This window comes from Antennarius striatus, chromosome 13 (assembly GCF_040054535.1).
Source record: "Antennarius striatus isolate MH-2024 chromosome 13, ASM4005453v1, whole genome shotgun sequence".
Classification (NCBI taxonomy): Eukaryota; Metazoa; Chordata; class Actinopteri; order Lophiiformes; family Antennariidae; genus Antennarius; species Antennarius striatus.
In genome coordinates, this window is record NC_090788.1 from 3,337,194 (window position 1) to 3,362,500 (window position 25,307).

General features: G+C 40.1%; 3 protein-coding genes across 4 annotated transcripts in view; 2 read left to right on the forward strand and 1 right to left on the reverse strand.

Annotated features, from left to right (window-relative positions):
• Nucleotides 1-5,491: 5,491 nt before the first annotated feature.
• Nucleotides 5,492-7,977, forward strand: rps14 (ribosomal protein S14). The gene is made up of 5 exons (XM_068331718.1): nucleotides 5,492-5,567; nucleotides 6,556-6,707; nucleotides 6,817-6,978; nucleotides 7,066-7,142; nucleotides 7,870-7,977. Exons 2-5 carry the CDS (start codon nucleotides 6,559-6,561, stop codon nucleotides 7,935-7,937), a joined length of 456 nt encoding a protein of 151 aa, XP_068187819.1. The 5' UTR covers nucleotides 5,492-5,567; nucleotides 6,556-6,558; the 3' UTR covers nucleotides 7,938-7,977.
• A 242-nt stretch (nucleotides 7,978-8,219) lies between these two features.
• chm (CHM Rab escort protein) lies at nucleotides 8,220-19,024 on the reverse strand. Of its 2 annotated transcripts, XR_011037851.1 has the most exons (18): nucleotides 18,958-19,024; nucleotides 18,091-18,157; nucleotides 17,824-17,896; nucleotides 17,526-17,650; nucleotides 17,364-17,452; nucleotides 17,118-17,182; nucleotides 16,666-16,812; nucleotides 16,431-16,547; nucleotides 16,203-16,314; nucleotides 15,858-16,080; nucleotides 15,246-15,323; nucleotides 13,039-13,146; nucleotides 12,845-12,908; nucleotides 12,126-12,222; nucleotides 10,959-11,057; nucleotides 9,982-10,124; nucleotides 9,145-9,904; nucleotides 8,222-9,035 (listed from the first exon to the last, which is right to left on the reverse strand). XR_011037851.1 is itself a non-coding variant. In XM_068331717.1 (17 exons), exons 1-17 carry the CDS (start codon nucleotides 19,007-19,009, stop codon nucleotides 9,689-9,691), a joined length of 1,875 nt encoding a protein of 624 aa, XP_068187818.1. In that variant the 5' UTR covers nucleotides 19,010-19,024; the 3' UTR covers nucleotides 8,220-9,688. The 2 variants fall into 2 exon arrangements, 1 of the variants encoding a protein (XP_068187818.1); XM_068331717.1 differs by having other exon boundaries at nucleotides 8,220-9,904.
• A 4,138-nt stretch (nucleotides 19,025-23,162) lies between these two features.
• Nucleotides 23,163-25,307, forward strand: part of dacha (dachshund a) — a 14,302-nt gene continuing 12,157 nt past the window's right edge. Inside the window, exon 1 of the mRNA XM_068331710.1 lies at nucleotides 23,163-23,686. Within this exon, the coding sequence (XP_068187811.1) occupies nucleotides 23,163-23,686 (524 nt within the window). The remainder of the gene's footprint in view (nucleotides 23,687-25,307) is intronic.

Below are 25,307 nucleotides of genomic sequence, written 5' to 3' on the forward strand. Positions count from 1 at the left end.
AGCTGCTCTCGATACTAAACAGAGTAACTATAGTAATAATGTAATATTTATAGTATGTAATACAAGCAGTTCAGGAGCTGCTGGAACACACACTTAGTTTTGGATGTTGGACACTCGTCTCTCTGCTTCCATCGGGATCGGAGAGATTCACCCGCTTCCGCCGCTCTCCGACCTACGATCTTCCATGAACAGCCACACCTCCCACCCAACCCCACCCAACCCTCACCAGGGGTCCTAAATGAGCTGTCTGCCTGCTGCCTGCGCTCCTCTCTGGGCTTCTTTAGAGGAAGAAACTCAAGTTTACAAAATATTTTAGATCTAGAGGCAGTGGATCTGCGGGAGGAAGAAGAAAGGATGCGACAAGACAGAAAGACAAAGAAAAGAAGAGAGCCGAACAAATTCATCTTCCCCATGTTTGTTTTAGCCCCAAGATAGAAGCAAAACTTTTTTCTTTTAAATTTTACTTATTGTCTGACGTACGCCTGCTGTTGGGTGCTGCAACAAAATCATTGTGTTTGGATGTTATTTTTCCTTTATGTGTTTGTAACTTTGTGTTCTTGACCTTTAAGAATTTAAAACAAACGTGAGGTCATGCTTCCGATCACCTCATGTGTCGTCAGGAGCAACCGGAAAAATTCACTTGAAGTGAACAAAAATAGGACTTGTTTAAAACATTTGGTAAATTAAAAATAAATCAGTTAAAAAATGTAGTATTTCTAAATTGAATCTTGGAGAAACTGCGTTTGAACTTTCATACAGACAACTTTCAATTTGGACTTTAATGATTATTAACGTTGAAAATAATATTTGTAAAAATCTGTTTATATCACTGAAGTTATATATAGTATTAACACTAATTGTAAGTCAAAAATCAAAACTTCCACAAAAATCCGCTTCTTTATAAGATTGTTTTTTCCACATAATTTCAGGTAACAGACATAAAAACATCACAACCAAAGTTCATCAATGATCAGCCAATCAAATTCATTCAAGTGTATTGATCCTTTCTGATAGAAGAATTTTATCTCCATAGAAGCAATAAAGGAATTCATAATTCAAAGTACCAAAAAAAAGAAAAGGAAAGTAAACAAGGAAAGTCAGGAGTTAATAAGATAATGTTTTATAGTTTCATTTCTTGTATTCAGTAATACTTTTGACAAACTATCGGTGGATTTTCTCACTTCTCAGCTTTTTTCCAACGGGACAATCTGACTGGCGTTCCCGTTAAGTTTGGTCTTTTGGCTGCGTGGCATCTTTAGGAAGCCTCATATTTCTGTTCACGTTGTTTTCTCGGAGATGTCAAAGCTACACATTAAAATTCCATCTTGGATTTGAATTGAAATATTAACCTGCTTGCCTCACTCCAGGAGATGTGAGGTTTTGTGGGAGTGGCGGCGTTCTGACGTTAGATTTAGGACAGGCGTTCTGACGGGGCGATTGTATTTCTTCCTCTGCAGTGAAAGTGTTTACTCTGTACAACTAATGTGATTTTCTGCATGCAGGATTTTGTGTTTTGTGTTTCGGCTTCGGTCTCTGCTGCGGCTGCCATGTTATTTCCCAGCTCTCCAGTGACTTGACTGACTTGTTAGTTTTGTTAGCGTTCCTCGCTGCTAGTCACAAGCTAACAAAATGCCAGTGGAGTCCTTTAATATTCTGCAACTTTTGACCCATGGTGTTCGTCTCAGAGGCTTTACGCAGCTTTTTACCGTCGGGAGAATGTAGAACTTTGTACAATCAGATTCTTACTATGATGATGATGATGATATTATTATTCTCAATATATTGCATTTGTATATTTAAAAGCTTTTTCATGTTTGAATCAGACATCCAGTGTTTAGCATTGTGTGAGTCACCCTGTAGAAAACACTTTGTATATTACTAGCTTCTTCTTTTTTTTTTCTTTTCTGAAGTGCGATATGCATTATAGAGTGTGACACAAGTTCCATTAGCAATGGCTGAATGTGGTTGCCATGGCGACACTGCCTTTTACCTTGACACTTCGTGCCATTTGGTGTCCTGACTGAGGAAATACTCAGACATGAGGAGGCTCGGGTCAAAGGTCAAATTATGGCTACTTCCAGACTTTTTGGCTTGCGAAACTTAATGGATAAAAAAATCTGCGGCCTCTTAGATGATGTCATGAATTTATGTCACCAGTAAAGGGGTGGAGCTACAGAGGGGTGGAGCCTCATACAAAAGCACCACCCACCTGACTGAATACAGGAAGTGACGTCGTAAATGCAAGTGGAATATTTTCATCAACAAAAAAAATGTCATTAAAAAAACAACGACCTAACAACCTTCTAGCGACATTAGTATGCTACAGAATTTATTAGCACAGAAGGAAATGCACAATAATCAATAATGATACCCTTTGATTCAATCCGTTTCCATCAGATAGAAAATTAGGTTAACACAAAATGTTTTTAGAAGATTTGAATCCGCACCGAATTGCGAAACTCTCTTTAAAATCTAAAACAGTCAGTTGCATAAAGAATCCCCCTGAATCCTTATCGTCTCAGCTACACATTAATGGAAGTTGCCGTTTCAAACCGTTTGAAGTTGTTGTTTGATTCGTGGAGTAATAGGTGAAAGCAGTTTGTAGAGGATTTCACTTTTTAATTGCTTTCACGCAGAAGTGATTTATGATGCAGATAGTTGTGTTGCTTTAGCATTTGTGAGCGGGCGAGCTAGCTGTTGTTTTTTTTTTGCCGTTTGAATGTATTCCCTATGACATGTAATTTTAACATGATCTTTGTAAACGTGTTGATGTCAGTCAAACTCTGAGCATCTGAAAAAGGAACATCTATGAGGAAACAGCCTTTTGGATGTTGTTACTCAACAACTTTTCCATCAGCTTGGTCCGTTGCCCTAAACTTCAAACTCTAGTTACCCCTCTCTAATGGTAGTTCTGGTACGAGTTAGCAATAATTATTATATGTAGATACACGTAAATAAAGCATTGCACTTTATGGGTTTTTTGACTGCTGGTGTTGTTTGGTGTGGTTTAGGTACCAAAACTACTTGACTCGGTACCAGACCTTCTCTCAACATCGACTTCTCTCAGTTTTCAAGGTTTACCTGCAGCATCAGTTTGAAATATGGCACCACTGATCAGGTTCCTGACAACCCAGGCAACAATCACACACATTACACAACAACAACAACAAAACATTTCCTAAAGATTTCAGTCAGTTTGGTTTGATTTGATTTTTTGAAGTTGGATTCAGTCAATTTCAACCTCTTCATCAACAAATTTGTGTCAGACTAGAGCCTGAACCCAGTCGGGAGTCCAAATGGCGCCTGCAGAATGAGTGGCTCCTTCATGGGGTAGATTCGTCTGTGTTTGATAAACCGCCGCTTTGACCTTTTCCGACACTTGAAAGTTTGATTTATTCATGTGAACACCAGGGATGCTCACATGCTCCCATCAGATATCTGAGATGTAATTTTTTTTTAGAACTTGTGTTTGAAACTGAAGAACTAATCTTGAGCAGATTGCATATATCAGTCCCATGAACAGAGGCTCTCATGTTTTCCTGTTACTACCAGATGTTCAGTGGGTGTGGCTGCTCTGTATTTGTCCTCCTGGATCCAAAGCAGAGACTTCCAAATGTCAAGGGATTTATTAACTCCAGAGAAGGTGAATAATTCTGGATTTAGTGAATTCCTGCTCACAGGTTCTCTCTCTTTCTCTCTTTGAATGTTTTATTCCTCATCCTGGTTTCAGGTCTTTCCTGAAATGAGGACAGGTTGGAAGTGTCTGCTTCGGGGCCTTACCTGCAGCACCGAGGGCACATTTGCTCTACGGTGCCTCTATCTACTATCAGCATTATGGGAAACAGCAGGAGGAAGTCAGGCCCATTGGAAACGCCATGAATTGTTAGCATTCATTAGCTGTCCCTTTAGCCACAGGATGTTTTCAACTAGTAAAAATGTTACATTGATGCTAAAAGTAAGCGCTGGTCAAAATTAGGAATGCTAATAATGCTAACAATTTAACAACCCATGTCCCAGAAAATTAAGATTGAATTTAATTGTTCATTTTTTTTAAACAAAGCTTTTTGTATTTTCTATCCAAACCTCTCATTATTATTTTGCATGTCTTTACTTTGACACATTCATAAAATACAAGAATTCAGTAACAGGAGAATTTAAACATTTTTTAAAAAAATTTGTTTTAGTTATATAACTTTTATTATCTGAATTTGTTCCTAGATTGGATCCACATTTATTTGTTCTTATGTTGCATGCCTAACTGTCCTGTGTGGAATTCTCTGTTCCCCCTGTGTGTGGGTTTCCTACTGATAGCTGTGTCACGCTAACATTAGCCTGCATGCTTTAATTATCACTTCACTTTTTTTGGTTTTTTGGTTTTCGTTTTTTTCTTTTAGCAAATCAAATGAAGAAATTAATTATTAACTAAAATATCTATTAAAACATTTGTGTTTTCATCCATTCAATTTAATTCATTGGATTAATTCTTTTTCACGTCCATCTGATAAATGAAACCCAATCGTCAAACAGACTGAACCCTTGCTGTTTCCTGTACACCATGTTAACACTCTGCAGAATCAATAACCAGTGATCAATAATCAGCTCTTTCATATCCACTTCAGCTTTTTCTACTATGATGGATATTGTACTGTACTGTATTAACTCCGATGCTGCATGCTCAGTTTGTAACAGTGTGTGTGTGTGCGTGTGTGTGTGTGTGTATGTCAGTGACAGAGAAAGGGAAAGAGAGAGTGCGTGTGTGTGTGTATGTGTGTGTTTTTAATATTTTTTTTCTTTTGTAGTTTTTTGGAGTATTTCTTCTGCATTGTGTTAAAGTGTTTCTGTAAATAAACCGAGGTGTTCAAATGCTGCTGTCTGATTTCATTTCAAGTCATACTTGAATTATGTACATATCAGCAAATGTTTTGTTTTGTTCTCATACTGTTGAAGATCAGAATCCAGTCCAACTCAATATTTAAACAATTCCTTATTGGGCCAAGATTTTCACCTAAAATTTCAATGTGCTTTAGAAATATTGTGCAGAAAAACAAACAGACAAACAAACATGAGTGATCACATAAGCTGCTCCAGCTCTCATGGGCAGAGGAGACAATAACACCCACACACACAGAAATACAGCTCATATGTTGTAAGGTAAAAGCAGTGAACATGTACTTTGATTTACATTGAAATATTTTAGATTAGAAGTGAATTCATGAAATAATTAAAACCTAGACAGGATTCAGAGAAAACAATCCTCTGCCGAGACAGCCCAGGTTCATCTTTACTTCAGAGCACCTAAAAGCTCCATCCCATAATTTTACCCCTGGACCATAAACCTAAAACTGCACCATTGCCAGGTGATAAATCTGATGGAGGTCATGATGTAAATCTAATCGATTTTTCCTATTAATTAAAATCGTCCAAACACCATCTTGATATCGTCGTTTCGGATTACCGCCACGTGGGGGCAGCAGCGGCTCATTCCCGCGCTGATTCGCCTCAACTTTGCCCCCGGAAGCGGAGGTTCTTTCCTTTCTTGTTTCTGCTTCGTTTAGAGACACACAGAGGTAGGTTCTGTACGGCGGTTCATCCAACTTTAATCCTCTTTTTAGGTGACCATCCGATTTAGAAACGTGTCGCCACTGAATCTGTGAAGATGTTTCTTTGTATTCGTGATGAAATTGTTTCTCTGCGTGAAGCTTGATGTCGGGTTTTCGTCTCCGTCCGGGTGTCTGTCGGGAGACCCGCGGCAACATGTCGCCATTTTAACTCTAAACGGAAAGTTAAGGAGCGACAAACAATTATTAAACTTGAGACACATCCATTATTGATTGTTTCGAGACGTCTGTAAAAAGTATTTGTTGGAGTCGGAAGCAAATCGAGTGAAATTGTTGACTCTAGACGGGTTTTTTTTTGCTGGTAGACGCTAGCAAGCTAATGTTAGCATCACGCCTTATGGGTTAATGAAGGAGACCGGTGTTGTTCAGCAGTAACCTCTGAAGCAAACATCCCTTAAAAACTTACAAACGTAGTTACATTCAATTTCTGACAGCCAGGCTGAAACACTGAACCCAATAGAATCCAGCATTAGCTGCTAGTCTGCGGAGTGGTTTGTAAAAGTGTAAATCCCTCTGTTGAGATGAACAGCTTAACATGAAGTGTTTGTATAAGTATTGACTCATGGATTTGAATTAATTCCTATTGTTTACTAAACGATTGACAAGTCCAGGTCGGAAGATGCAGCATGTGAGATCCCGATGTTTATCAGGGACCTAATGTCTAGTTGTTGCTCAGTGTAATGTTGGAAAAATGTTTTTGATTTTCGCTTTTCTGCATGATTTGTTTGAATCACTGTCAACACCCACTACGCTGACCTGATGGGAAACTGGGTTAATTTCATGACTGACTTTGGGAAGCGTTCTCAGGAAAGAAATGGACCGTGGAGGTGCTCTGATTGGATAACTTGTTTAGCTTTAATTTCTTAGAGCCTTGCTAGACTGTGTTGCCAGATAAAGATGTGAAGTCTTCACGATGTCTAACTCTACTTCCTTTCAGACGATGGCTCCTCGTAAAGGGAAGGAAAAGAAGGAGGAGCAGGTCATCAGTCTGGGACCTCAGGTGGCTGAAGGAGAGAATGTGTTTGGAGTCTGTCACATCTTCGCCTCCTTCAACGACACCTTTGTCCACGTCACTGATCTCTCCGGAAAGTGAGTCCAGACTAGAGAATTAAAAGTTATGCTAGTGTGAGTAGAAAGAGTTTGCAGACTAGAGAGATGCTGTTGGTACATCTCCTTATTATCGGATCATCTTTTCCAGGGAGACGATCTGCCGTGTGACCGGCGGGATGAAGGTGAAGGCGGACAGAGACGAGTCGTCTCCATACGCCGCCATGTTGGCAGCCCAGGACGTTGCTCAGCGCTGCAAAGAGCTCGGAATCACAGCGCTGCACATTAAGCTGAGAGCCACCGGAGGAAACAGGTAGGAGACCGCACACCCGTCTGTCTTTTGCCGCTCTAGATCGTGTCTGCTTGTTCACACTGAACCCGGGGTGTCTGCTGGTTTCAGGACAAAGACTCCTGGTCCTGGAGCTCAGTCTGCTCTCAGAGCTCTGGCTCGCTCAGGCATGAAAATTGGCCGCATCGGTGAGTCAAACACACCTACACCTCCATCCTGTCGGTAGGACAAATCCTCAGTTCATGGCAACATGGAGGCTGGACATGTTTACCTCTGTTGTTAGGTCCATGATGTTTTTATGATTTATATCTGGTGGTGATAAGTATTCAGTCTGACTGAGGTCCTGATTCTGTACTGCATGTGCTTCCCTGTCCTCTTTGCCACATGGTCCCACTGACTGATCCACTTCCTGTTTATCTTTGTCTGTTTATCACAAGATGTTTGAATTTGCCGGTACCAAACTCACAAGTTGACTATAGTCACAGCGGTTGGCGACACATGTGATTGGGTTCTTGTTAACCTACGCTGAAATGTTTAATCACACTTTGACGCTTAAACCTGCGGCACAATCGGCGAATGTTGTGCAGGAAAGGTTTAATCAGGAGGTGAATTAGAAGAACAAATGTTTCACTGCAGAGTTTGTATTGTTATCTGTGGATGGGTCAGAGTGAGGGGAGCTCATCCAGTCAATTACAGACGTGTTTTCTCTGGCGTACTATTATAAATCACTGGATTGATCAGCTATAGATACTTTAACAGTGAGACCAACACATGAAATGGATTTGCTGCTTGGAGAAATGTTCATTTTCAGCTTCTAGGACAGATTTGTGAGGATTAACCCGGGCTGCTGTAGACTACAGTGATTGACTTCATGTTTCCCTCTTTTTTTTTTCCCTTCTTTGTTGGTTTCATCAGAGGACGTCACTCCGATCCCGTCAGACTCTACCAGGAGGAAGGGTGGACGTCGCGGTCGCCGTCTGTAAACTGCACCAAAATTTTCTGACAATAAAAAGATTGAACTCAGTTTGTCTGAAAAGTTTGTTGCCTGATCTGAGGTCTGATCTTCTGATGAGACAAACTCATGTGAATAGTCAGAAATTATAGAACAAAAACTTATGTAAAAAAACTTAATATCCAATTATCACTGATGAGGCAAGTCAGCCAGGCTTTACAAATACCAATCAGTAGTGATGGCGAGATCAAGCCTCATTGGGCTTTAAACCACTTCAGGCAACCCTGTCCTCCCCCACTGCGAGCGTCAGTGCAGCCTTTTAATGAGGACACTGGAAGATTTGAAGACAGAAAACTCGTCACCACCTTTTCATCCCCCACAATATTGGAACCGTGTCTGATATTGGAATTGTGTTCCAAAATCAGACACGCGTCGCATCTCCATCGGTTTCTGAGATCAAATTTGTCGTTACGAAGAATTCAGACTTCATAAATATTTCACTAAGTCAGTGGTTACCAGTACCAGAAAAATGCCCCCCGCACCCCAGGTCTGTGGACTAGTCTGAAAAGTTTTTTAGTCTAAATTGTTTTATCAATTGGTTGGTCAGTAAAAAAAAATTTTTTTCCACTGGTCGGTCGGTCAAACTAAAATGTTTTTTTTCACCGGTCGCCCGGACAAAAACATTTTTTCGGTCAGTTGATCTAATGTCCTGCAGCCAGGTCCCGGGTCACAACCTGGTGGTTAGAGACCGCTGATTTAAGGGACACATTGGTCTCTGTTCAAACGATCTCTGCCTCTCTCCAAACTATATGTAAATTCTATCGCAACTCTCTATGAAACAACCACATTTGAATTATGAATTTTGGTTTATATTGGTCAAAACTCACGGCAAAATCCGTTACTCTTCCAGAGTCAGTCACATGGTATCACCCGGGCAGCGAAGCTCCGCACGTCATCATTTTCAGGTCCTCCCCTAAATGAAGCAATTCTGATATCTCACAGGAAAGCCCCCCCTACTCGGCACAACTTTCAAAGCCTTGATACTGAACATCACATTATTGCTGGTCAGTGTTTACGATGCAGTTGATGACATCAGCCAGCAGGAGGCAGCAACAGTTTCAAGCTCCACCTGTGTGGCAGACCTGATCAGATGATGTCTGACAGAGCTGGAGAAACAGCAGGACGCTCCTTTAAACTCTAAACAGTCTGACATTTAGACGTCTGTGGGCCAGACCTACCCTTTACTTTCCCATCATGCAGCTGTCTCCATGGGGATCGTGGGTTGTAGCAGTGGTTTTTTTTGAGGGGTTGGGGGGGGGGGTGACGAACAGCTCAACGTGAGATCTGAGGACCTGCAGGTATCCGACGCCCCACTGATCCATTTCCTGTTTGTAAATATAGAAAATTAGTGGGATCACACCTGAAGATGTTTTTCGGATGATTCCACCAGAGAAAACTGGATTTTCTCATGCAGTGGTTTGAGTCACTGGGATGGATTTCAGCATCCATGATGTTGGAAAAAAAATTTTGCCTCCTCAGATTTATTGATATTATGACTGACGCTGCAGGCAACCAATCAGAGCAAAATGGAGCAGCAAATGCTGACAAACGCCTGAGTTTGCTCATATTGACGCTTTAATGTTTCCTCGGAACAAACGCGCCTGACACTTAAATTAGACATAAAGGAGAAAGAAAGAGAAATAATAGAAAAAAAATAAAAATTTAAAACCATAAATGAAGGCAACTTGAACCCACAGCTCACTCCAGGTTACAGACAGTACATTACTCCTCTGTCAAAAGACCCTGCTCCTCCAACACCTCCTCCTGTCCTCTATCTTTCTCCTCTTGTCCTTCATCTTTTTTCTCTTCTCCATCTTTCTCCTCGTTTTTGTCCTCGTCTCCTGTGTTGCCCTCTCCATCATAGATGATATCTTCCGGGTTCGGAGCAGGAGGACAGAAATCCTCCTCTGGCAGAATCTTCTGGAAAACTGACTCGGCCTGAAAAGACGTAGAAGAAACCTTTAACATCAGTTTGTCTACACTGATCCAACAGATGAAGTTTCTGCATGCGTCACCTGTTTGATGGCGTGATCATGGCCCAGAGCTCCGTCCGGTCCAGAGCACAGATACACGTTAGATGGGAGGTTGTGACCTTCGACCTCCAGCCCGGAACCATCAGCCATGTTGAAGAAGAGACACCAGAGGACAGATGGAGAGTCTGCAGAGGGACCATAAACAGAAGAGTCTCAATACTTAACTTTAATTTAATGAATTTGAAACCTAGAAAAAGAAACAATCCAAAGATTAAATATTTTTTTAAGTCAGCTGTTTCAAAATACTAAAAACATAAAAATAAGACTGGTTTCTTCTCCATCTTCTTACAGTTGATGGAGCCTGGAGCAGGCGGATCATGTGATAATGATTCTGTACCCCAGTATGATGAATAAATCAGTCTCAGTGAGATCAAACTGTGAACTGACTAAATGTCAGATTAACATGAAGAAACACTGAAGGCTAATTTTATGCTCACTTTGGGGACTCGTGTAAAAATGAGCGTCTTATGAAAAAACGGTGGATCATCAATAATCAGCAACACGAAAATGACTTCCCCAAATCACGTCTTCACTTCATGAATGACAGAAATATGATGTAATTTTTTGGGGGGGGGATGTTCTGATGGATTTTTTTTCCTCACAAAAAAATTGATCGATTAATAAAAGAAATGATTTGCAGATTAATAAAAAATAATAGTTTCAGCTCTGGTTAAAACGCTGAAGTTGCAGGTTAACAGAAACATGACGGAGAAGCTTCTCTCCTCCTCCTTCATCATCTGATGAATCCTTTTATACCTGCATCAATCTATCCAACAGCTGTGTGTGTGTGGTGGGGGTGGGGGGGTTCATTCCTGCAGGTTGTTCATGTTATAATTAAAAGCAGAGAGGAAAATGATGAATGAAGTGACGGAGGGAGGAGGTCAGAGAGGAGAGAAAGTTTACAGGATAAAAAGAGTAAAACATTCTGCAGAGACAAAGAGAACGTGTTCCCGCGCTACCTTGGTCATGTGACTCGGGTGTGCGGAACATTTTGGTAACCACCGGCCATAAGTCTTCGTAGGCGGAGCCAACGGACTGACAGGTGAGGTGGACCAAGTCTAGAAAAAAACAAAGCACATTAAAGAAGAGAAAAACTACAGATGACTAGGATGACCATGAGGGGACGACTACGCCCCCCCCACCCCCACCTAAAGGTCCTATTCAAATAAACCAACTTTATCAACATACAAATCATCAAGCTAAGCTAACAAAGCCATCCATAGCCACTGTCCATCTGGCCTGATTTGATCTCAATCACAGGTGAAGACAAGAAAACGTGAAGATCGACTCAAAACATGTCTAAAAAAAGTCAACATAAGTAAATTAAACCAACTATGGGATACACATCTACCTTAACCCAGTGATTCTACCAGATAAAATTCTACAGAAGTTATTTTTAGAACTTGAATATCAGAAAATAAATTTAAGACATTTTTAGACTTTTTAAGGATCCACAGCTTCCCTGATTTAGATAAATGGTGTTTTCTTTTAAAAAGGTTCAGGCTCACTGACTCAGTAACCAATCACACTGCAGCATCAGGCACACACACAGCCGAAGAAGAAGACGATGATGATGATGATGATGATGATGATTTGACAGGCAGAACACACACACATACACACACGCACACACCTGCTGTGTGTGTACGTTGTTGGTCATTAATCAGTGTTTCTCGCTGTGGATAAATTAGTTTCTCTTCAAGGACACTGCAGGATTTTCAGCTGCAGAGTCTCACTGATCGACACCTCCTGCTTCAGATCCTTCATATAATTTCATCTACTGATTAAGATGTATGGAAATAAAGGCTTCCCAAACCACCTCAGGGTGGTTAGGGTAACTCCTGACTCTGCAATCACAGGATTTAAAAATGCGGCGCTCATTGCTATTCGCATACAAACCACCCAAATAAAATTAGCATTAAAATATGTAAGCGTGTTTTTAAGACACTGAAATGACATAACAAATGTAGACAGGTGATCATAAAACAGTAGTATGTTAAAAGATGAGATAATGATGACAATTTCAGATGAAAGATTACAAATAAAGTTGAGAAAAAATTTTTTTAATGAATAAGTGACGATAAAAATACGTTGGATAAAATGATTTCAAAGTGTTCGTGTCTCACATGTTCCAGGCATGCAGGTCATTGTGGACGAGCAGAGCTCCACCATCCTCACCGCCGGACGTCCTGCTGCTATTGGAGGAATGGTTACCAAGGAAACCTGACAGACAGACAGACAGACAGACAGAAAAGTTACACCTCAGCTCAAGCAGACACAGAAAAGTCTTAAATGAAAATTCTCCTCAGAGTAAGAAATCAGATTAGTTTCATCTTATTACTGAACACTGCAGGCTAGCACACACACACACGCGCACACACACACACACATGCACACACACACACACGCACACACACACGCACACACATACACAGGATCCATGGAGCCTGAAAATTCTGTGACCAAACTTAATTCAACATTTCAATATTGAACTCTCACATAATTAGTGAGGAATGTGTGTGTTTGTTCAGACGGATGAATTTGGGGGATTTTCTGAAGCATGTGACTCTTTATTTGACTTTCTCTTTTTTGATTAGCATCAATCCCATGATTCACTTTGGCTGAAGGACACGCTGACCTCTGACCTGAATATCCAATCGTATAATTGTATGTGGTTCTCATTAGACGGTCTAAACATCCCGTTAGCTTTACTAGTATTGTGACTGTACACAATCTACTCCAGCTTCTACTTCCTTAAATACACCGACAGTAACATCTAAAGGTGGAACAAAAAAGGAACACAGTCAATATAAAGTAACTCAAAAATAAATGTCCCATGATTCACCTGTTGCTCTGAATCACTGGGCAGAATGGAGGCTTCGGTTATCAGAACAGCTCTGGAGAGGAACCTGCACACAGACAGACGGACACGACTTACAGCTTGTAAATATGGAGGTCTCACCTGACCTAAACATTTAAGATTATCGTCTCTATGATGCATTGAGGATTTTGGGTGAATGGTGATTGGTGGGTTCTGACCTGGTGGGTGTGGCGACCTTCTTTCGATCCGCCCCAATGTAGCCTTCCTCCGCCACAAAATAGCTGCAGCTGATTCGCTGTCCCCGGCTGTCAATCACTGCCTTACACCTGAATAAAGGTGAGAACAAGAGATGGCACAATGTCATTTATTTATGAAAAAGTTTCTCAATGAAGAACCGCCTGAAACTCAGCAGCAGCTGTGAGAATGACGCACTTCAGATCCCCATCTTCAACATGAGCCGCTTCACACAGCGATAGCACAGCAACATCCATCCATTCTGACATCGTCTTTATTTATTTCTTACAGTGAGTAAGCAACAATAGCAAAAATGCTACACAAGGGTGCGATTTTTAGCATAGCATGCTGACATTCCACAAGCAAAATACGTCTCATTAGCAGACCAGTATGTTTTAGCCTTGCTTCCCAGTTAAACCACACTTAATGTTGACTTTCATTACCTTTGAATTAGCTGCTAATTGCTACTGTCTGTCTGCACATATAATACATCATCAAAATGTCAAAAATCCTGTGACAATATTGACATGCTCAGAATGCGTTTTATCTTTTGAACCAAATGGAAAAAAAAAAAAAAACAACATTCAAAGAAATACATTTCAGTTTTAACAGCTGTTTAATATTCTATTAGTCAAAGAATTAATGGATCCGTCTGTTCGTCAGCACAATAATTACAGTGGTATTAAGTTAAACCAACAGTGGATGAACAAACCTGTGAGTTTAAAATCCTAGCTCCCATGATTTAAATATTTCACCTTAGAAATTGTGATTTCAGTATAAAAATGATTGATTCTGAAGGTGGCAGCCATTTCAAGGGTGTCTCTCTCTCTCACACACAAACATACTCCTGGAACCTATTATTGGGAATAATGATGCGCACAAAAGCTCATTCATAACCTCTGACACCCCCCCCACACACACAAACACACACACTCTTTGGGCAGCACTAGAAGGTCACGCACATAAAGATAATAGATGATAACACAGACAGTGTTCCTTATGAGTCTCACTGCTGCCTTGTTAGCATCATTAGCATTTTCACATTTAGATTTATGGAACACACAACCTGCAGCCTGATGTAGGAACCGCACGTGCAACCAGGAAGAAGGGATGTTGAACAAACGTCTGTGACCTAAACGTCACAGAAAAATTACAAAAAGCTAAAAAAAAAAACCCATTTTGTCTTTGAGTTTTCTTAAATTAATCTGGTGACAGTCGACCAAACATCTGTGACCACAAGTCACACCAACAATAACTGCTGATTCAGCTAAAGGTTAAAAACAGGCTTGTAACAAATAATACTGTGAGACCCATACATGCTAACAGGCCACTTGGATTATAAAACATGAGTCTTTTATTTTTAAAAGGTGACCTTCAATAGGTCAGCTGTGTGTGTGTGTGTGTGTGTGTGTGTGTGTGTGTGTGTGTGTGTGTGTGTGTGTGTGTGTGTGTGTGTGTGTGTGTGTGTGTGTGTGTGTGTGTCCTTCCTGTTCAGATTTGTGATTGGATGATAATTTATGATCACTAAAATATTCAATTTATGAAGAGGAAATTAACATTATAATATAACCTCTGATCCTCTTCATCTCCTCCTCTTCACACCTCACGGCTCTCTCTCCCTCTGTCTGTGTCAGAGTCTCTCTAGGATTATTTTCTGCCTTGTCGACTGCCAGATTAAATGATTGAGTGACTGCTGACAGTCTGAGACACGCACACACACACACGCTGACAAACACACACTCACACGTATAGTTTTAAGTCCTGTTTTCCTCACTTTCAGGGACATTCTTTGAATTCCATGGAGACTCATTCAAACTGTAACTCTACTCAAAACCCTAAAAGTTCAGGACGTTTTAAACCATGACCCTATCACAGAACCTGGTTTGGGTGGCGGTGCAGCCTCCATCACTTACGTGGACATCACCAGTGTGGATGGAGGCTGCATACACAAAATGAAACGTCAACTTGAAGCTGAGTTCATTTATATTTAAATGAAAGCGAACGTGAATAAGACAGATTGTCGGTTAGAGTACGACATTATTAATGAATTCAACTGATGGCGGCTCCTCAGGTGAAAGCAACGACAGTTTTAACAGAGCAAATCTTCCATTTACTACGCAAATACGAGTAGTAAATTGAAGTGTGGGAGTAATCTGACTATTATCAACACTACAGTGAGTTGTGTTCCTACCTGTTTGTGTCCTTATCCACCACCAGACAGTTGGCTGAGTGTCTCAAACAGTAAATTCCTCCAAAAACTGCACACATCCTGAAACACACAACAAGGACGTTAACAAATCAACATGAAGAATCATCTGACACGTACAGGCGTGTCGACAGAACTGCATCCGAGTTAAAAAATAAACAATGAAAATAAATAGAGGTAACAAACAAATGTTTATTCACGCAACTCCAAATTGCAAACAGAAAACATCCCAAACCACACCCTTGTTTTTATGTGTGTGTGTGTGTGTGTGTGTGTGTGTGTGTGTGTGTGCGCGCAGATGTGTAAGTGTGTCTCTCAGCTGAGCAGTAATATCCGCTGAAGCTCATCTAATATGTAAATGAGCTGAGCCCTGGGCGACACCCTCCTCATTAATAATAATGTTCTGCTCTAATAGAAAGAAGCCTTCAGCATGACAGTCATGTCTGCCTCAACATACGTCAGTGAGAGCAACACAGTTAGTCCTACCAGTAGGAAGAGGAACTTTAGCAACAAAAACCTCAGTAGTAGTAAAACACATGAAATACACAACCAGACAGACCGACAGATAAGCAGACAGACAGGTAAGATGTTCCTTACCTACAGAAACACTGTGGGATCTCTCCAAGGCCATACACAGGAAACAGGAAGGGCGTGTTGCCGTAGCGGCCAAGACAATGCAGAAAGTGACGAGTGGAAGCGAGACCCTCCTCTGTGGAAGCATCTTCCGTTACCATGGCGATGGAGTGAAGAAGGAAGTGCTCCAGGTTGTCACCAAGCTTCTGGCTACGGAGGAACTCCAAATATGGCTGACCACTGTAGGCTGAAGGAGAGGGAGGCAAGGAATCATATTACCCACAATGCCCTGCAAGGCTGAATAGATTTTAATGTGCAGTTGGATTTCGTCAGACAGGTGACTGCTGATGATGTCATCACGTGTCTCACCCTGCTGATCCTCAGTCTCCTCCACGCAGGAAGTGAGGAACCGCATCAGCTTCCTCTTCTCTACCATAGACAGCTGGCGGCTGGCGAAAACATCTGCTCTGCTGCAGGGCACCTGAGACGCCCAGGTAGGTGAGACAGGTCAGCACAGAGACACACAGGTACCAAAGAGACAGGCACGTCAACGTGATACAGACAGGTTTAACACACAGACCGGTAGGCTTTACACACCTGCTCCACCTTTCCATGGCGAAAGGTGAGTATCCTGGTGACGTTCTTGAACTCTGCGTAGCGACTGACATTTGATTTGATGAGCAGATCGACCAATAAGCCCCGTGAAAACATAAACTGAGGAAGATATTACATATTACAGTTATTTTTTCATTTCATTTACATGTTTCTGACATATTACTTGATCAAGCATCAAAAGGATCAGTTAAATAAAGGTAAAATAAAATAAATTCACCTTTGAGACCAGGTCAATGTTGAACCTGCGTCCTTCCTTCACCAGCTTTGCGTAGCTGATCTTTTTCTTAGCTGGCTCTGATTGGCTATGCTCGGCAGAAGGGCTGGGCCGATCTGTCTCTGGCTCCTCCCCCTCCGTCTGAGGTGTCTGTGATTGCAAAAAACAATAATACAGTTTTATTATTCCTCTGTATAGCAGTTTATCAATCATTCATAGTGGTGATCAACTGATGGAGACATACAAACACTGTGGGCATAATAGATTATTTAATTTAAATTTAATTACATTATTACAGTACAGTCAAAGCTGGTCTCCTGACCACCTCTATAAGATGACTCCCCTGCTCACAGTGACCAGTTTCTTGGTATTTTATTGCAGCTGAATCCATTTGAAGTGTTTTTATTCATTTCCTGCAGAAAAATATTTCCCCGCTCTCCTCGTCTACGCCTCACCTGTTTCTCTTCATCTCTGTTGGTTGGTTCCTCTGGTGTGTCTTTTGTTTCTTCTTCTTTCACACCTAATTTTAAAAAAAGAGGATTCTGACACTTGTTTCTGAGGATTCCTCTTAAGAATTGTTTTGAGGAATTCATGCAGGTTCTTCAGGTTAAGGGTCAAATATTACAAATATTTGATAAAGGCATCATAGAGTGAAAGAAACTTCTCAGTGAAAGTGAACAACTGATCCATAAGAATAAAACCTGCAGATTCTGCCTCTGATGTCTCTGCTTCAGTGCCATTGACTGGGGGTTCAGGGTTTGAAACTTCCTCCTGCTCCTCATCTTCCTCACTGACAAGATTTATAACAAAATTAACAAGTCATCTTATGTGAATACATGAATCAGACTGATTCTGAACTTTACCTGGTGAAACAGAAGACCTGCAGATTGCTGATGGAGGCCCAGTCAGAGTTTGACAGATAGATCAGCTCCTCCCCTTCTTCCAACAATCTCGACCAATCCGGAACCTCCTCCTGTTTCGACTCCTCCTACCAGCATGCACAAATATACACACGCACAATGAGGATGCTCTACCTACATTATAAATTGCATTAATAGTTCTCTCACATTTCTCATCATATGAGGCAGCAACACAATGCTTTTATTTCTCTTACATCACAGCAGGTGTTAACAGCCAATGAGAGAGCAGTATTGTACTCACATGGTTCTGTTCTATCCAGGTGAGCAGACCATTGAAGGTGAAGCTGGCCCAGTTGCCTGCATAATAACTCTGCCTGAGAACACACTCAGGTTTAGCTGATGGGTTTTTCATATACAAGTTTTTTTTAAAAATGCTCAACAAATACTGAAAATGCATGATTGAAGTACACGGATTGAAAGAACATAATCCACAGAATATAATCTAATCTGTTGCAACGTAGAGTTTTAAGTCTTTCTGACCTTAATTACACAAAACATCAGAACAAACCTGTCAAGGTGAAGAACTCTCTGTCCCACCCTGGAGAAGGCTGCAGCAACCACTGACTCAGCAAGACCTGAACAGACAGTCAATAATATGTAATCAATACATCAGTAATTATAACCGGTGCGGGTACAAGGAACGGACACAGTGCAGGGACCGAGAAGGAGAAACTATCCTGACTTTATAAAGACAATAAACCCAAAAGACGTCAGTATATAAACATGACACCGCAGATACTCTGGAGGAGATCAATGCATCGCTGGTGGCTTCAAGCTACCTTTAGCTATTAGCATGAAGACACACGAATACACTTAGATTTTATTTCTTTACTTAAGCGAACTCAACAGTTAAGAGCTAATAAATGTAGATTTGTTTAGCCAAACGCCGTTAGCCTCCAATCCCCTATAAAGAACTAGCGTTACAATTATAATAACATCACGTGACAGTAGCTCTCGCTAGCCTGCTAGCTAACAGCACAGCTGCTAATGTAAGCATCACTCCCAAACTATAACATATAAAACATAAAGAATGTGTGTTTAACGCTGAAACATTGCAGCTAGCTCCGCTGCTAACTTCAACACAAGCCAGTAAATTTAGCAGACACACTAGAAGCGACACATTTGGACATTTTGGCTGTTTACGTGGACGTAGGAAGTCTAGCAGTTAGCAGCAGCCTCTGTCATTTAGAATGAATGGTCCGTTAGCTGCAAGCTAACGCCCAGGCTAACCCCAGACGTGTCCTTGTTTTAACAGGTAAAAACTATGATTCTGTGATGCTTGGGACTAAAAAAATCTATCGATTAGACAGGGACGAGTCCAGTTACAAAAGCCAATTGATGATATCAATTAAAAAAAAACAAGCTTTCTCTGTACCTGTGCCGAGAATGACGACGTCAAATTCGGAAGGCAGATCCTCGGCTGCCATGTTGTTAGCACGGAAACAACTAGAGTCACGTGACAGCGATCAATAAGTGATAGTCACGTGCAGTTCTCGTTGTCAATATGAACGTATACTCTTTATTTGTATTCTGTCAAGCACGTAACTACGGAAAATTATTCTGGCTAAAATTTTCACATTAATACAAAATCTATTATTGTTACAGACAAATATGAGATTAAACTCTAATTGCTATGAAAACATATTATCAATAAAGAGGTTATTGTCACTTTTCATTTTTTTTGGTTATTATTTGCTTTTTTTGTGATTTTTTTTTTTTTTGGGGGGGGGTCTCCAGGATTATCCAAAAACTATTAAAAACAGATTTCAATAAAATTTTTGTTGGTTTCCATCTATTTATTTTTTTGTATTATAAATGAATGAATGACTGAATGCTTTATTAATCCCAAAGGGATATTATAAAGTTCTTTATGAATTCTTTTTAGACTTGACAAACACACGGACATGTGTGCATGTGTATTTGGGTTTCTACGCATGTGTTGTCTCTACATAAAGGCCATTTTGTCCCAATTTAATAATAGGTGGAAACTTTTCATGTTAATACAGGTTGTAGTGTGAAACTCTTAAAACAATAACTTATGACACAATGGTGTGAACTGCATGGCTCATCTTAAAACAAGATTTTTAAAACATTGCTATTTTAAAAACATCAATAACTATGCAGTCAAACAGGACTGTCTTCCCTCCCGTTTCTCCACTGATTTAGTGTCTCCTGTTTGTCCTGTGGTTTCACTATTGCGTTAAAATGAGATGCAGACATGTTTGTCCGGTCTGAACGGAAATGTAGTGCATAGATTCAGCTATAGACAATATAACCACTATACATGGTGAGACACTATCTGTGTGAAGTCTGTGCTGAATAAAGGAGTCACCCACGAAAAGTAATCAGATTCTGATCATCAGACGTTTGATTACTGTCTGATCACTGAGACGTGGCTGCAGGTTTGGCAACGTTGTCTTCTTCTTTTTTGGTGCTTTCTGCTGCTGCCAAATTCCTACATAGACACTCTGAATGATGTGCATCCAAAAACACAGACTGCTGCCTTGTGTTTCTCCTTCATTCATCTATAAAAAGACCAGATGGTTTAAAATATTCAGCTCTGCCCTCATTTCCTTTCCTCCTCTCCTCACCTTGTTTCCTGGATTACTGAGATATGGACTTTTCTAAATCTATTAAAATGTATGGAAAAACCTCACGCTGAACGTATGCAACCTTTTATTGGTCCTTCACTCAGTTTGATGAAAACTGTTTACTTTCTTGTATCATCAATTCAGTCTTGTACTAAACTTTGAGGTTTTGGTACTTCTACTTATTTCCATTTGATTTTTTTCCTCAAAGTCCATGCATGTTTTTCTCACATATTAATATGTGCTATTAAACTTTGCATCACTTTGTTCTCCACATGCTTTTTACTCACAAAAACCTTCCTCTAAAGGTTTAAACTGATGATGTTATTCATTAAAATGATAAAGTGTGTGCGTTTGTATTTTTTTAAATCATTTTTCTTCCATTTGCTTTCATTTGATGTTCATGTTCCTCTGCTTTAGTCAATGCTTAAAGTCTAGAACAACATAAATGAGTTATTTTATTTAAAATTTTTATTCTGATCATTTAAGTCTTCAGATCTGTGGTTCCAGATCTCCATCACAAAGAATGAAAATGTGATCAAATATTAGATAAAAAACAAATTGATTATTTTACTCATCGACTTTATCACTTTGATGACAAAACTTTTTTCTAGTGATAATGAATCAAAGAGCATTTTGCATTTACCTGTGATTAAGTGTTCATATCTCATGAGAACTAGAAAGGAAAGAAAGTTTCTTGTCATTAAATAACTTTATTTTGCTCATTCTTTGAAAGTAAGATTATTATTTGATTATGTAATTAATAATTATACATTAAAATGTTCTGACTATGGACATCCAACATTAAATTTAAACTTTCAGATTAAAGTGATGAAGAAAAGCATTCTAGTTGAAGCCTGCCTACCTCTGGGAGGTCTTGTGTGTAATTTCATGAAGCTGTGTGTAATTTCTCCCTGCTGTTTTACTGATATCTGCCTCTGAAGATTTACTTGCTACTCATATTTACTGTCTGGTAGAAATAAATGAGATATTTGTGTGTGTTAAAGCAGCGATCAAGGACATGAAGGCTGTTTTGAAGACACTTTACATATTTATTTGATAGAAACAGATGAGTGTATCGGTAATAATAGTACAATCTATATCAGAAATAGTCATACAGCGCCTTAGCCCATCAATAATCTGATTGTATTTTCACTATAACCGATCAGAAACTGAACCGTGAGCGCATGCAGCCGGTGAGTCTGTTGTCAAAAACGTTTGAAGAGCGTTAAAAGAAAAAGAAAGTGTTCTTCTGTTAAATCTTGCCTGGCGTCTCTTCTGTTCCTGACATTAAAAGGCCTTTTGTAGCTCGTTAGCGAGAGGTGTTAACGAGGGCTGTGCGCTGATAGGACGGCTGTGATCCGCTGCCAGAACGTTTACTGCTCGTTTCCTGACTGCGGGGAAACCTCCAGAGACGATCGGCGATGGAGGAACAACCTTGAACGAAGAAAACACCGAGAGGAGTTTGGTTGTTCTGCACTGACTGAACTGGTTCAGTTACTTTCTAAATATCCACACGTCTTAAAGTACATGTTACACGTTTGTCATTAAATAATAACAGTCAACATGTATGGAAAAAACTGAAGTTATTGTTCATGGGAGCCGTGCCAACTGGTGCGTGTATGTTAACACACATATTCCATATGTATGAGGGTCAGAATTCACGTATCGTTGTGACGTCACCACGATGACGCCACTCTACTCGGATCTGCCTCATGCCTAAATTAATATTAACTCAGTGATCTATTAAACTACAAAGAGATCTTAAATAGATATTGATCGGTTTAAATCTATTTCTTGTGCCTTTTTGCCTTTTAAAGATGTCTCCACTTGATATAACAACTAACACATTTTTAAATTTAAAGTAAACATCAGAATCTGAGATATATTGGGTAATAATCTGCTTGGGGTAATTTCATTGTTCTGATCTCTGACAATTTATGTGTGCAGGTTGTTACTCTTTGCTGTACATTCACTGATTCCATGTGATACTCCATCCTGTAATATGGATGGGATGATATTTTAAACATGGATAGCATGGATGGGATGGTATTCAGCTATTTTCTGCTGACATTTAATCTGCTCTGCTCTGTAAAGGTTAATTTGATGCTTTTAATTTGACGCTGCGCTTTTAATTTGAAACCCACCTGATCTATGAGGTGGGGTTTCTCACAGCACTATCATTCTCTCGTTCTTACAACAGATTAAAATTTATGAATTTATTAGCTCTGTTGGAAAACAGCTTACCCGATGTTTCTGTGTAGGAGTGAACCAGATTACTGCAGTAAACACGTCAAACATAATTAAAACAAGAACATGTGGTTAAAGAATGATAGTTTACAACTCTGTGCACATTCAGCAATAAATAAAGACTTAAGAAAAAAGTATACAATAGATTAACTTTAAAAAACATTAACTAAATTAAAAAAACATTTTGATCAGACGTGAAACAACAAAAGAAATGTATAAGAAAGGACACCAGTGTTATGAACCCAGGAGAACATAATAAATTAAAGTTACATCATTATTATAACCCAATTTCACTCAATATTGATTTAATTGTCATAGATGTCTTTCACTTTCTTGTTTCATTCCAATGCATTTATTAACTTCCGTGTACATTAACCCCGCCTTAGGGAAGAATTCTGACCAATGGGAGGCTTGTCCGTGTGCGACCCTTGCGTCTGATTGGCTGTTGAGGTAGGGGGCGAGAGAGGCAGAGTGAGAGGGAGACAGGTGAAGTACAAGTGGAGAGATAGAGAGAGGGATGAAGTCATGGGGGGGAGAGGGAGAGGGAGAGACAGAGAGAGAGAGAGAGAGAGAGAGAGAGAGAGAGAGAGAGAGACAGAGAGAGAGCGAGGGGGGAGTGTCGTTAGTTATTAGTGGGAACAGAGCGAAACAGACGCGTTGAAAGTCACAGATGAAAAGAGAACTAAAAGAAGAGAAAAGAAAGGTAAACTCACTCCTCTTCTTGTCTGTCATCGACTCCAGCATGGCGGGCTCCACTAACACCCCACTTTCTCGGACTTCCACACCACCCAGCGACCCTCTCTTCCACTCAGACGCGCCCTACAGCGCCGCCAACGCGGCCAGCGCGGCGCGCCTCCCTGCCGCTCGCCTGAGCGGAGCGTTCCTGAGCGGCAGCGGCGGCGGCGGCGGAGGCGGCAGAGTCCCGCTCAACGTGAACGGGACGAGCGGCGGAGGCGCGGCGGCTCCCCCGCACACCGAGTGTAAGATGGTAGAAGTCCACGGCGTCAAGGTGGCTTCGTTCACGGTGAACGGCGTGGAGCTGATCTGCCTGCCGCAAGTGTTCGAGTTGTTCCTGAAGCACCTGGTAGGGGGGCTGCATACGGTCTACACCAAGCTGAAGCGGCTGGACATCAGCCCGGTGGTCTGCACCGTGGAGCAGGTGCGCGTCCTGCGTGGGCTCGGCGCCATCCAGCCCGGAGTCAACCGCTGCAAGCTCATCACCAGGTCCGACTTCGAGACGCTGTACCGGGACTGCACGAACGCCAGGTGGGTCGACACACACACTCACACACGTCAGTGGGAGAACTTTAAAATAGGATAGGTTCTCAAATAGGTTCTCAAGTTTAACACGTTTTCTGTGACAATTGAAGAACAGGTTTCAGTTATTTAGAAACTGATTAGTAGAAATAAATAGAAATAACAAGTTTATAACGAAAATAAAAAAAAACGATTCTGTCATGTCTGAGTTGGACGCACTGAGTGTTAAAATAGGCATAAATTAAAGTCTAAATAAAGAATGAAACAAATAGATTTAAATTGTCAAAAACAAAAACCGAGAAGCTAAAATTTTCAGTAAAAGCTCATTGGAAACTTCAGATGATCTGATTTATTCAGACTTTGTCTTGAGTGATTATTAATCTCTATTGTTATTTCATAACTTTATTGATCTCTGATGGTCTATTCACATCACAGCAGCAGAGAAACAGACAAATACATACGGAACTATATAAAGATAAGACAGATAACATTAAAGGAATTGGATTATAAATGTTATAATACATTTTGATGCATTCTTCAGACAATAAAATGAAAGAAAACAAATCTGTGCAAGATAATGAAACATGAGGTGTCAACTATATTTGTGTGTAGGTATATATTTTATCTACATATACCGTATAAGTATATACATGTACGTATAGTAGTATACAGGTGAGTTTCAATGTACACGAGTGCAATATAAATGTTCAATTATCACAAATGTGAATAATATTACAAGAGGAGGAAAGGAAGCCGGACATTGAATACTGTACTTTATATACAGTATATTATATACTATTAGAATGTCTTGTTTATTCTTTTTTTTCTGATAATTTCTCTTGATCTGACGATTTTTCTTCTACTTTTTGGAGCAGTGTAACTGTGCAATAAGTGATTTCCCCCTTAGGGATGAATAAAGTACATGTATTCGGATTCTGATTCTGATTAAATGTGGACATTTTATTGTCAAGCTGTGACTAAAGATTAGCTCCATCATGATTAATGTCAAGATTAAGGTGGCTTTTTTTTTTCTTGTCTTGTCTAAAATTATCCAAAAAATGTGAAAAAAGTCAAAATATCTTGTGTGAGAACAGATATAAAGCGAAGGGATTCGGTTCACTTAGGGAGAACACAACGTCTGGACACAACAAATGTTTGTTCTGCTTGGAAGACGTCTAAAGCGACTAATATAACAGTCACTGATTAATTCTTTCTTCAATTGGCATTAATCTGAGACAGATTAAAGTTAGTAAGGTTGATTGTCTAATGAAACCAGTCTGTGCCTGACGCATCATTTTATCTTATTTTGTTCAGTAGAAATCCATCTGAGTATTTATGGAACTAATTGATCATTTTTATCACTCATTTTATTGCTTTCAATGTTTTTACTTAAATACATTAACTTGTTCTCAGATGATTGTAAAGGTAAGAATGGAATCAGTTGAATCTTCATAAAACTAATACATGAATTTATTTTACAAATACCAAACATGTTTGTTTGTCTGTAAACATTTTAAGGTGATTGTTTCTGTGGGTTTTTTTTTAATCTCCTGAACTTTTAGAACCGATCTGACTCTCATGATCTGTCGTCACCGTTTCCATCATCTCTGAAATTATTCAGTTATTCTCA